The 12,898-nt window shown below is 39.8% G+C and overlaps 2 protein-coding genes across 3 annotated transcripts; both read left to right on the forward strand.

Annotated features, from left to right (window-relative positions):
- Positions 1–253: 253 nt before the first annotated feature.
- On the forward strand, positions 254–1,990 carry LOC147307747 (tripartite motif-containing protein 16-like). 2 transcript variants are annotated; one of them, XM_086273033.1, is made up of 2 exons: positions 293–402; positions 451–1,990. In XM_086273033.1, exons 1-2 carry the CDS (start codon positions 293–295, stop codon positions 1,988–1,990), a joined length of 1,650 nt encoding a protein of 549 aa, XP_086129159.1. The 2 variants fall into 2 exon arrangements, with proteins under 2 accessions (XP_086129160.1, XP_086129159.1); XM_086273034.1 differs by having other exon boundaries at positions 254–1,990.
- A 5,170-nt stretch (positions 1,991–7,160) lies between these two features.
- On the forward strand, positions 7,161–11,692 carry LOC147307748 (uncharacterized). The gene is made up of 2 exons (XM_086273185.1): positions 7,161–7,426; positions 7,913–11,692. The coding sequence occupies exons 1-2, from the start codon at positions 7,180–7,182 to the stop codon at positions 8,455–8,457; spliced, it is 792 nt and encodes a 263-aa protein (XP_086129311.1). The 5' UTR covers positions 7,161–7,179; the 3' UTR covers positions 8,458–11,692.
- Positions 11,693–12,898: the final 1,206 nt, after the last annotated feature.

Consider the following 12,898-nt stretch of genomic DNA (forward strand, 5'->3'; position numbering starts at 1 on the left):
GAGCAGTGCTATTTTTAAATGAAAAACTCACAGGCTCACATGTTCCAGGATTGAATTAGTGTCTGATAACCCTCCCTCTTCCTGCTCTCTAACTCAGCACCTCCTCTCTGTCCACATGTTCCCTTGTTCCCTCCCCTTCTGATCTGCAGTTTGAAGATGGGTGCAACCAACATGTGGTGACGTATAAGAGCTGACAGATCCCATTCGCTACAGAAACCTATGTTGTTTAGATCAGAGCAGTTTCAGTTCTGAGGAAGTGAAACTCACACAGTCACTGACACTGTTGGGTGAAATGGCGCAGAAAAGTGTTCAGCTGGACCGAGAAACCTTCTCTTGTTCGATCTGTTTGGATCTACTGAAGAATCCGGTGACTATTCCCTGTGGACACAGCTACTGCATGAAGTGTATTGAAAGCTTCTGGGATGAAGAGGAAAAGAAGAAAATCTACAGCTGCCCTCAGTGCAGACAGACTTTCACAGCGAGGCCTGTCCTGGTGAAAAACACCATGTTAGCAGTTTTAGTGGAGGAGCTGAAGAAGACTGGACTCCAAGCTGCTCCTGCTGATCACTGCTATGCTGGACCTGAAGATGTGGCCTGTGATTTCTGCAATGGAAGAAAAATCAAAGCAATGAAGTCCTGTTTGATGTGTTTGGTCTCTTACTGTGAGAAACACCTTCAGCCTCATTATGATGTGGCTCCATTAAAGAAACACAAGCTGGTGGAGCCCTCCAAGAAGCTCCAGGAGAAGATCTGCTCTCGTCATGATGAGGTGATGAAGATGTTCTGCCGTACTGATCAGCAGAGTATCTGTTATCTCTGCTCTGTGGATGAACATAAAGGCCACGACACAGTCTCAGCTGCAGCAGAAAGGACTGAGAGGCAGAGAGAGCTGGAGGTGAGTCGACAAAACATCCAGCAGAGAATCCAGGACAGAGAGAAAGATGTGAAGCTGCTTCAACAGGAGGTGGAGGCCATCAATCAGTCTGCTGATCAAACAGTGGAGCACAGTGAGAAGATCTTCACTGAGCTGATCCATCTCATCCAGAAAAGAAGCTCTGATGTGAAGCAGCAGATCAGATCCCAGCAGGAAACTGAAGTGAGTCGAGTCAAAGAGCTTCAGGAGAAGCTGGAGCAGGAGATCACTGAGCTGAAGAGGAAAGATGCTGAGCTGAAGCAGCTCTCACACACAGAGGATCACATCCAGTTTCTACACAACTACCCCTCACTGTCAGCACTCAGTGAGTCTACAGACTCATCCAGCATCAATATCCGTCCTCTGAGCTACTTTGAGGATGTGACAGCAGCTGTGTCAGAGGTCAGAGATAAACTACAGGACATTCTGAGAGAGGAATGGACAAAGATCTCACTGACAGTCACTGAAGTGGATGTTTTACTGTCAGATCCACCAGAGCCAAAGACCAGAGCTGGATTCTTAAAATATTCATGTGAAATCACACTGGATCCAAACACAGCAAACACATGGCTGTTATTATCAGAGGGGAACAGAAAAGCAACATTAATGGATCAAGAACAGTCTTATTCTGATCATCCAGACAGATTCACTAGATGGTTTCAGGTCCTGAGTAGAGAGAGTCTAACTGGACGTTGTTACTGGGAGGTGGAGTGGAGAGGGAGAGGAGTTTATGTAGCAGTCGCATACAAGAATATCAGCAGAAAAGGAGGGGGTAATGAATGTGGATTTGGATATAATGACAAATCTTGGTCATTAGATTGTAACAACAACAGTTTTACATTTCGGTACAACAACATCCAAACTCCTGTCTCAGGTCCTCGTTCCTCCAGAGTAGGAGTGTACCTGGATCACAGAGCAGGTATTTTGTCCTTCTACAGCGTCTCTGAAACCATGACTCTCCTCCACAGAGTCCAGACCACATTCACTCAGCCGCTCTATGCTGGACTGAGGCTTTATTGTAATGGACTGTTTGTTTACTATTATGGAGCCACTGCTGAGTTGATTAAAGTGAAATAGACTGAAGTCTTTCATATTGTTGTAAGTTTAAATCTGTATTTTAGTTCCCTTTTAGTTTCTCTCCATCATTATTGTGGTATTTATGTGCTGCACATAAATCAGATGTCAGTCAAACATTATGGGCAGTACCTCGACATCTTCAACATGTTGTCTTGATGTTTTTACGTTTTATAGGTGGAGCTCTTTCCTGTGTCTGTTCAGCCATGGAGACTATCAATGCTTATGGATATTTTTATTTGAAAAATTTCTCCACATGACAACATAAACTTCTCTATCTTCTAAATGTTTACTGAATATTTTTCTTAGGTATTTGTATGTTGTTGTTTCTCTTCACTGATCTTAACAGAGAAGTCTACAGACCTTCCTTTATCACACAGATTTTATTCTCATTTGTACATTTATAAAGAAAACAATTAATTACAGAGCAATAAGAAATTTTAAGAAAGTGCACTATATCATAATTTATAGTAAAGTGTATTAAAGCATCGTTAGTTAGTCACTTATTTAGTTTGGAGCTGTATCATCTGACACTGTAGAAACATTTCCTCCAGCTTCAGCACAGAATGTTAAAAACAGAACTATTAATGAGAACAAACAGTAGGAACACAGTATCAGCAAACATCATGGCTTAAAATGGAGAGTAAAAATCTAAAAAGAAATAAACAAATTAGTAAAAAGGATTTCCTGTTGACATGTTATTGGTCCTATCTTGTCTGCAGCACCTCCAGGATGCTTCTTATATGTTTCTGGTTATTTTTGCACCAATTTTAGTTTTTGTCAGTAGGAAGTTCAAGTTCAACTCAGTGTGTTTGTTTGTTTGTTTTTTCAAACTGATGCCTGACCTTGAACACCAAACATCTGTCAATAAAGCAATGATATAAAATGCTTATATTAGTACTGAAAAACTGCATATCCACTTTACAAATATAAATAATGATATAAATCCACAGCTGAACTGGAGGAGCAGCTGATCTAGTTCACTCATGTGTTTCTGGACTAAGAGTTGGAGCAAATACCTTATGATTCAGTGATGTTTGTTTTTGTTAAATATTTTGTAGATCCAAGAGTGAGTTTGACTCATGATGATGATGTTCCGAATGAAACAAAGTTGGTCACAAATTCTTCAAAGCTGTTTATTAAGAATATATTCACTTGGACTCATGAGACAGGCTTGTGATCCAAGGGAGCCATCAACTGGACAATTACTGACATGACAACAAAAAAGCTAAGTACAGAGGGGGGAACAGAGGTGAAAATACTTGCTTTAAAGGATTGTAATGTTTCCTTTTAAAATAAGTCTCTAAGGTCAGACAAAGGGACAGAAACTCATAGCTTTCTACCAGCCCAATGACAAAACTATAAGTTGTTTTTTAACATCTACTTTTTCATCTATTTGGCAGTCACAGTGAAAAGTATAAACATTGGCACGCTTTGTCTTGTGATTCTGCTGTTCGTAAAAAATGACCATGCGCAAAGTACCAGACTTTAAGGCTTTGACTTGATGCCAATGGCCTGAGGAGGACAGTATTACCCTTGGACATGTGTAGTCTGCCGTCTACTCAATAGAAGAAGAAGAAGCGCGGAAATGGCACAACTGTCTTCAGTTTCTGGGAGAGTTTAACAATGAGAGACTGATGATGCAGAAGAAATCTCCGTGGTTAAAAACATTAAAAACAGTCGTCCAGGATGATGAGATCCGCCACTGGCTCAGACTGCTGTATATCAGCCGGAGACCCGAGATGAAGTCACGCAGCAGGTATGTAAAACTGTGATGTTCTCAATGAACTAACACAGGAACGATCTGAGCTCAGTCTGTAAGCTAACAGGCTAAAATCAGAGAGCAGCTAATCAAACAAGTGCGTCCGTTTTTTTTAAAGGTCAACTTTTAACAATAGACTTTCATGAGACACATCAAAACCAAACAGGGAGGGAAAGCTTCGGTTTTCTGCACTGTGCCACAGTTCGCTGTCTGCTTCGGTTCACGACGCCTCACTCCGGGGCTACAGACAGTTCTCTGCCGCCTGTGGTGCTCCTCACCTCCGTCTGCACCCACAGACTTCCCGAGGTGGAGGCAGGCCGGCAGGGACTTTGAGAGATGGGCTTTACTTTTAAAAATACCCCTTAATCAGGGTCTAACTCACTAAAAGATGGCCACATGTCTCTCTCCAACTTAATCTCTTTCTTTTAAGTAATTGTTTTTCATTGAAATGAAATTAATTGTTCAATAAAATGATTACATTTATAATTTAATTAAAGTTAAATGAATCAAGGTGATTTTGACTTTGCTAGTTAACAGGAAGAGAAACAAACTTACACAGGATAAAATGAAATTTGGACCCAGCAGAAAAAGTCAGATCACAGACAAACAGAAACATTCCTCTTTGGCTAAAATAAAATGCAGATTATTGCTCATCTGCAGTTTTAATCATGGTGAATAATTTATGATTCAGCCAAGTAAGATTCTTCTGTGTGGAGGTTTTTCCCCTGTCAAAAGGCATTGACCATTACCTTCATCTAAACATGGAATTTAAGTCATGTAGTTGCCGTTGTTTGTTTTTAAAGAGGTCATAATATTTTTGTGATGGTAGAAATTTATCTTCAAAGTAATAGTTATAAAGTGAATTAATAAGACTTTCCAACAAAGAGAGGGAGTCACATGGTGCTTCTGAAACATTTGTACAAACCTCTCTCACATATGTGAGCAACATGCTCACAGTGTACAGCCCTGCTGACTGAGGCTGCACCTTTACCTGTCTAATCTTTTTCTTTTTACTTTGTTCCTCAAGTCCCACATCAACATGAAGTGTAAGGAGGAGGAAGATCTGGCTGGCCAGCAGGTCTGGAAGCAGGAGAGGAACTTCAATCTGGACCAGGAGGACACAGATCCCCCACAGATCAAAGAGGAACAGGAGGAACTCTGCATCAGTCAAGAGGGAGAACAGCTTGTAGTGAAACACGAGGATGAAGGCATCGTCGTCTGGAGCGGGGAAGAGCGGCTCAGACAGCTGCATAACATCTGGAAACCTGAGAAAGATTTACAGACCAGCGGTAAAACTGTAATCGCTTTTCTGAAGTGTTAACATTAATATTAAACCTACAGTTTGTATCAGTCAGATCTATTTAATGTGTATTCGTGAAAACATGACAGGGAGTTTTAAATGGACTGGTTCTTATATAGCGCTTTTCTACTCAATCTTGAGCACTCAAAGCGCTTTACAAAACTTGTGCATTCACCCACTCACTCCCATTCGCACAAGCACATTTTTCTTAGTGCTTTCTACCAACATTCAGACACACATTCCACAGATCAAAGAGCAACTTGAGGCAACTTGGAGTTAGTATCTTGCCCAAGGATATTTGAAATGCAGACTAGGTGAAGCCGGGAATCGAACCGATCAGTAGATGATCTGCTCTACCGCCTGAGCTACAGCCACCCCCAATAGTGAAGATTATTTTGAAAAATATCAAGATGTAGATCAGTTTCGAGATCAACTCCAAAATAGATCATCAGTCAGTCAGTAATAAGTGAGTTCTTTTTTGTTTGAAAGGTTTTTTTTACTCTTAATGTTGCTGAAAAATGTCAGAACTCAAGTTCTCATTTGCATCAGAGTGCACAAATAACTTCATTTTTACACACTTTTAATTTCACCTGCAAATGTGAGCAACATGCCCTCATTACAGACTTTAACTAAAACTTTATCTTCTCAGAAGTGTTTTTCTATAATTACATTTTTTTTATTGTTCGTTTAGAAGCAATAGTGGAGAGACCGGCTGACTGCTGCAGAAGAAATCTGCTCTGAGGTTAACAGAACGTCTGATCGTCCAGTATGAGATCAACCTTCAGCAGAGACTGCTGGATATCAGCCGGAAACCCGAGATAAAGTTACGCATAACAGGTAAAACTGCGATGGTCTCAGTGGACTAACACAAGAATACAACTCATGTAGGACCTGATCAGAGCTCAGCTTGTAGGCTAACATACTGAAATCAGGGAGCGGCTAATCACACAAGTGCGTCTCTTTTTTACGGTAAACTTTTAGCATTAAACAAACCTTGAGACCGAGAGAAAGTGCCTTTATAGAAGATTTATTTAGAAGATTAAGATAAAGGAGGCAGGGAGGGAAAGCTTCTGTTTTCTGCACTGTGCCACAGTTCGCTGTCTGCTTCGGCTCTCTGACCCTCACTCCGGGGCTACAGACAGTCCTCTGCCGCCTGTGGTGCTCCTCACCTCCGTCTGCACCCACAGGCTTCCCGAGGTGGAGGCAGGCCGGCAGGGACTTTGAGAGATGGGCTTTACTTTCAAAAATACCCCTTAATCAGGGTCTAACCCTACAAGACCATCGTGCCTCCCCCACCATCCTCACCTCATGTTAAAATGTATATTTTTCAACTGAATTATATTTGGGTTCAAGAAAATGATGAAGTTTTTAAAATAACTTTGTAATGTTCTAATAAACAGTCTTAACTCGAACTAAATCAGCTCAAATCTCACAGATGTCAGTGTTATTCACAAAGCATGGAAACATAGTTGTTAGTTTTGAATGCAGCCACAGCAGGCAAACTATGGCTGCATGCTCCAAAGAACAGGAGCACAGTAACTGAACACACTCTTAGCACACTTACATCTGATTTTGGGAACAGTTAACAGATCTGAACCTGATGACCTGAGAGGTTTAACTGGGTCAAAGGTCGAGAGCCAATTGAGAACTGTCCAGTTAAACCAACTAAATGATGAAACCTTTGATTTAAAATGTCATGATCAACAGTATCAAAGGCAGCAATGAGATCAAATAGAACTAAGACTGAAACTCTGAGTCCCTAATAATCTTCAGATCACTGATGACTTTAGTTGGGTTGATTCTGTGCAATGACTGGCTGTGAAACCTGACTGGTACTTATCTGCTATGGCACTGTGAGATTTTCAGTTTAATCTACAACAATGACAAACATTTACTTGCAGCGTGAAGCTGGCAGCAGCTACCTGAATGATTTGTACTCTGAACTTTCCTAATAAGAGTATCAGAGCTCGAGAGTAACTTACACTTTCATTTTTCACATTTGTACAGTTTAAATTTCACTCCCATATGAGGACATGCTCAGAGTGGACTATATTTGCTCAGATGTGTTTTCCTGTCATCACATTATTAACCTTTTTCCTCAGTGACCCTTCCTCAAGATCTCCCCCTAACATGAAGTGTGAGGAAGAGGAGGGCCTGTATGACCAGCAGGTCTCCAACCAGGAGAGGAACTCCAGTCTGGACCAGGAGGGCCCAGATCCTCCACAGATCAAAGAGGAAGAGGAGGAACTCTGCATCAGCGATGACGTAGAAAAGATTGTACTCAAACAGGAGGATGAAGGCCTCATCTGGACTGAAGAAGAGCAGCTCAGACAGCTGGATAACATCTGGAAACCTGAAATGAACTTACACAGCAGGGGTATGTAAAACCGTAATGGTCTTACCTAAAAATTAATATGACTTTAATTCATTCAATAAAGATATTTTGGAAACACATCAGAGTTCTTCAAGGCCAGTGTTTAAATAAACTCAGCTGATTGTTAGTCGAGGTTTTCTGAGAGCTTCGCTGCTTTTTATCCCCATATTTTAATCCTACTTTTAAATTTCCCCTTCTGTCTGATGTTTGTCTTATCATTTACATAAACATCTTTCCAACAGTAATTGGTGGACAAACTGTGATTGGTGCATAGAAATTTACTAACGTGTTAGAAGTGAGTGCATGAAATCTTATTTTAACAGTTTCCAGGTCTGGGTAAATGATATGATGATATTTCGGATGATATTTTGATTAAACTCTGTTGTAGAGTTGGAAATGGACAGCTGTAGACACCACTGCCGAGTAGTCATTCTTGTTATACTTCTATATTTATCTAAGACAAGTAATTTTGTCCATTTGTCACCTCAGCTTTCCCACAACAGCATGAATGTGAGGAGGAACTGGTTTTTGGGGACCAGGAGAGAAACTTCAGCCTCGACCAGGAGGATCCGGAGCTTCCACAGATAAAAGAGGAAGAGGAGGAACCTTGCACCAGTCAGGACGTAGATCAGCTTGTAGTGAAGCAGGAGACTGAAGGCATTATTATCTTCATGGTGGCTCCTACTTATGAGGAAAGTGAGCCAGAGCTGGACAGTGAACATCTCCTTTCTTCCAGCTCTCCTGAACCAGAGAGCAGAGATCAGCAAGACAACTTTCCTGTGTCAGAGAGTCAGCGTAAAACTGACACAAGTAAAAAGTTTGTGAAATGTGAGATTTGTGGAAAAACCTTTGAGTACAGATCCAAACTAACGAGACATATGAGGGTTCACACAGGTGAGAAGCCACATTCTTGCAGCACCTGCGGAAAAAGATTCAGCCTGATGATAAACTTGAAAACTCACATGAGAATCCACACAGGTGAAAAGCTTCATTCAGAGGATACAGTTACAAAGACACATGAGGATTCACACTAGTTAAAAGTGGGAGAACTGTCAGATGAAGCAGTCCACTGAGAAGCCAGATCAGAGCAGATCAGATGACCTCCTTCCTTAAAAAACTCTGTATTGTTTATTGTATGTAGGGGTGGGAGATATAGCCTCAAAATAATATTTCAAGAAACTTACATTTAAAAAAAATAATGTACATTTTATCAGCTCGGCAGGCAGCAGCATTTATATGTGTAAGTAAATGATGGATTTTCCATCTTTCTCTTCCAGTGAGCTGCTGTCACTGATGACAGCTTAGCTAATTCAAAGTGTGAAAATGTGGCCACCTCAAGGTGCTTGATATTGTAAGGTAAAGACCCAACAATAATACAATGAAAACAGAGAAAACCCAAACAGTCATATGACCCCCTATTAGCAAGCGTTTTGGCGACAGTGGGAAGGAAAAACTCCTTTTTAACAGGAAGAAACCTCCAGCAGAACCAGGCTCAGGGAGGGACCCCCATCTGCAACAAGGAAAGTTTTAAGTCTAATCTTAAAAGCTGAAGGCTCTGCCTCCCATTCTACCTTTAAATACTCTATGAACAACATTATAGTGCAATGTTAGTGACACGGCATACATGAAATATGAGCACATAAGTATCCTCAGGGGTGTTTTTCCTGGAAGTTTTAAGAAAAGTGTATTACAAGTGCTTACACTCTAGCTTAATATCCAAAATAACCTTGTAATGCGGAGCCTGCACAATTCTGTCATATAAGCAGAGGTGGAAAGTAACGAATTACATTTACTTGCGTTACTGTAATTGAGTAGTTTTTTTGTGTATTTGTACTTTTTAAAGTCATTTTTCAAGTCTGTAATTTTACTTTTACTTAAGTATATTTTTTAAAAAGTATTGTAGTTCGCTACGTTTTCAATCACACCCGTTACTGAGTAAATTAAAAAAACCATTGCGCTTCGGAAATACTGCAGGGAATGATGGGTAGTAGAACAAATTGGCGCTAAGGTCACGTTAAAGATGGAGTCTGACATCGGTGTTATGGATCCAGTGAAAAAAGAAGCCCCGTCGAATTCTGCTGACCCTGAACTCGAAGAAACGGATGTGAACCCCTGGCCGTATTTAAGGGACCATTTCGGCTTCAAGTGCAAGAAAGGCAACAGCTTTATTATGCAGTGTAAGCTGTGTTTGCCCAGAGAGACCGAGTTAGCAGCTTTTAAAAATTCCACATCAAACCTGCGCAAGCATGTGGAGGTAAGTTAAATACAACTCGTACCGTTATGGTAGCAAAAAGGCTGTGTTCAAATTAATCACATTAAGTTAAGACATCTGTGAAGAACACAGATAACGTTGGTTGGTACTAGCAACTTGCTGTAATCGGGCACGTTGTTGTCCACGCAACTTACATTTTTTTTACTGGGTTGGTAAATTGCCAAAAGAAAATGTGTTTACCTACGTTTTTCCTGTTTGTTAATAATAAGAATTTATTTAAAAAAATAGTTAAATTAAAGACAGAAGCGGCTACTTTCTTACTTAACCCACATATGTTCACACTGCAGGCAAAAGAATAACAGAGCGCTCACTTACCTTAGATTAGTCAAAGACAGCTGACTTCTGTTACTTGTTAATTAGCACTTGCAACCTCCCGTTAACTAGCCTGTTACTGTCCAATAAAAAAAAAAACCCACGAGGTATATTGGTATAATTTACCAGCGGTAGCTATGTAATGCATTGATGTCTTATTAGGGACATCAAAAAACTTTCTCTCAAACTTAACACTGGCCTGCCTGCCTCAGCTGCCTTCGAGCGTCTCTTTAGCCGTGCTGGACTACTGTTCACTGCAAAGTGAGCAAGGATGAACTCTACTAACTCTGAAAATCAACTGCTCCTCAAAATTAACAGGAAGTTCAGAGAGTAACACTCTAGGATGGATACAAAGGAACTTTAATCTAGAGGTACAGTAGGGCAGGGCCAAGTTTAAAAAATTCAAAAACATTTTTAAAGCAGCTGCCGTTCAGTTCAGTACTTGTTCTCTTATTTGACAGTTTAGAACACATTCTCATGTGAAAGAATGATATGGTTTTGTATTGAAAACACTGTGATACCTGACGGTTTGGTTTGGTTGATTGGTTTGGTGACCATTATCCATTTTCATGTATAGACTTGCAGTTTAACTGCCACTGCACTTTAATTTGTAAAGTTTTTCTTTTCACTAAAAAAGAACTACTTTGAGATTTATATCCCACTGTCCTTTTTTGCACTACTCAGAAGCGGCTGTCCTCCTGCTGACAGAAAAGTAACTATGTAACTTTTACTCTGAGTACATTTTAAATGAGCTACTTTTTACTTTTACTTGAGTACATTTTTAGACAGGTAATTTTACTTGTACTTGAGTAAAATTTCAGCAAAGTAATAGTACTTTTACTTGAGTAAAATATTTTAGTACTCTTTCCACCTCTGCATATAAGGAAAAGAAATTCTACCTGGTTTGTTTCATCTTGGGTCGAGCTTTTTAACCTCCTGCTTTTCCACCGTGTAGCACATCAGTAATTTCCATCCACTGACTGCTCTTGCTGTTATATGAAATGTAACTCGCGAGTGCTCCAGTGATGCATGGTTGAATCATTTGTTTACCTTTGGGTCGCACATCACTGCTGCTAGTATCTCCTGCTCACGTGCCTTCACAGCCCGGTTGTACTCAAGTGTGTTTTTGCTTAAAGTGTTGTAACAGGTTTGCTTTTTTCACTTTCAGTGGGAAAAGTTTTCTTGCATATTTTGCGAACATTCAGCTACCAAACTGTGACTGGAGCCCGACATATGGCTCTGGCTGTGAGACATGACTGGGGTTGACTCATTGGGGTGAATGCAAACACATGATGTTCCTCTAAACACACTTTTTTGTAAACATTTATACCAGTATTATTGCAGATCATATGATATGTCACAGCCCTAATTCTGTTTGTTGCATATTCCATTAAAACCTGTAATGAAGATGAAACACGTATTTACATTCATTTGATGTGATATTTGTATCGTGTTGAGCTGTGGAGGTGACAAAAAAGTTGCTGAGATGTTTTATTTTTTTGTTTAGTGGAGAGGTTTTACTCCACAGAGTCAAAGCTGGAAAGAAACACACATGAGACCAAACATTTTGTGATTTAATCTTGATTTTCATGAAGACTGAATTTCAGCATGTGCTCATCCTGTTGATTCGTATGTTGGTGTTGGTTATGTGTCTTAAAAGTGAAATAAAGATTTCTTTAAAACTTCTTGTGGCTATTTTTTTAAGGCACAATCTTTACAACATGAAACAATGTCTGTGAAGCACATTTTGTACAGTGGGCAGGGAGACTTGCCCATCACTGTGGTGGTGGGGTGGATGAGATTTGCCTGCGGTCACTTAAGGCTCTGTATGTTGTGGGTCTGTCCTGGTTGTCCTGCTCAAACATTGTATGGAAGTTGAGGTCAGTGCCTTCAGACCGGCCAACTATGGTGGTAATCATGGTCCCCTGTTTTATGAAGGGAGTGTAGAGGGTATGTTTGCACTTCAGGCCTCCCTAGGAAGGTCTATATCTGTAGTCACTTTCACTGTTTTCTTATTGCTGTTTCAAATTGTTGTTTCTGTTTGTAGCCTTTTTATTGAAGGATTTTGGTTTATATTATTAATATGTGCATTTGTTGTTATTAATAATATTTGCTTCACTCTCCATTTGATGTGTTTTTGGTATGTTTTACTTTTAATTGTTCTATGATTATGTTTATGTGTGGTTTATAATTATATTTAAGTTCTGGGTTTTTTATGAATAAAAGTGACTTAACTTGTCAGAGATATGAGACTTTGGGCATTTCCCCTTCTGTCTTATTCTCAGTGTCTTGTCTCCATGTTTATTTACCTCTGTGTTGCTATCTTTGTGTCTCTGTCTCTTTCTCTTCCCCTGTTCAGTGGGATTTAAGACTTCCAACAAATAATTTCAAAGGGTCAATTAAATTTTAATAAAACCATTTTACTCAACACTGCACTCGAATTTTAGCATTTTTTTTTTACTCAGTCATAAAAAGATTCATCTTCAAATATGTTTTAGATACATTTTTATTACTTTTTTCTTTCTTTTCTTGTTGTTGTCCCGTTTCGTTTTTTAGCCATCAGAATTATTGTCTGAAGGCCAAAAAAGATGCCCAACTAACTTAATTTACCAAATGGACCATCACGGCCTTGCCATATTGGTCCATTTGATCAACCTTTGTTATTATTTATTTATTTTAATTTATTTTCAGTTGTTACAGATAGGACAGACATGACTGGGGGATAGGAAGGAAGGAAGGAAGGAAGGAAGAAAAGGGGAAGAGGGACAGTGAGAAAGGGCACTTAAAAAATATCTCCCAGGTCACCTGTTGAGAGAAGAAAATAAGAGAAAACAAGCAAAAAAGAGAGCAACATAATAACACAACACCATTGCAATAATCTAGCTAAGTGT

This window comes from Aulonocara sp. 'chitande type north' Nkhata Bay, linkage group LG18 (genome assembly GCF_057382095.1).
Source record: "Aulonocara sp. 'chitande type north' Nkhata Bay isolate Kocher_YH1m ecotype deep benthic linkage group LG18, A_spYH_male_GT1.1, whole genome shotgun sequence".
NCBI classification, from domain to species: Eukaryota; Metazoa; Chordata; class Actinopteri; order Cichliformes; family Cichlidae; genus Aulonocara; species Aulonocara sp. 'chitande type north' Nkhata Bay.

Bases quoted from the DNA above. Each gene is read 5' to 3' on its own strand.
- LOC147307748 (XM_086273185.1), top strand. From the start codon at position 7,180: ATGAAGTGTGAGGAAGAGGAGGGCCTGTATGACCAGCAGGTCTCCAAC. The intron at 7,427-7,912 runs GTATGTAAAACC...TTGTCACCTCAG, and splicing joins AATGAACTTACACAGCAGGG to CTTTCCCACAACAGCATGAA.
- LOC147307747 (XM_086273034.1), top strand. From the start codon at position 293: ATGGCGCAGAAAAGTGTTCAGCTGGACCGAGAAACCTTCTCTTGTTCG.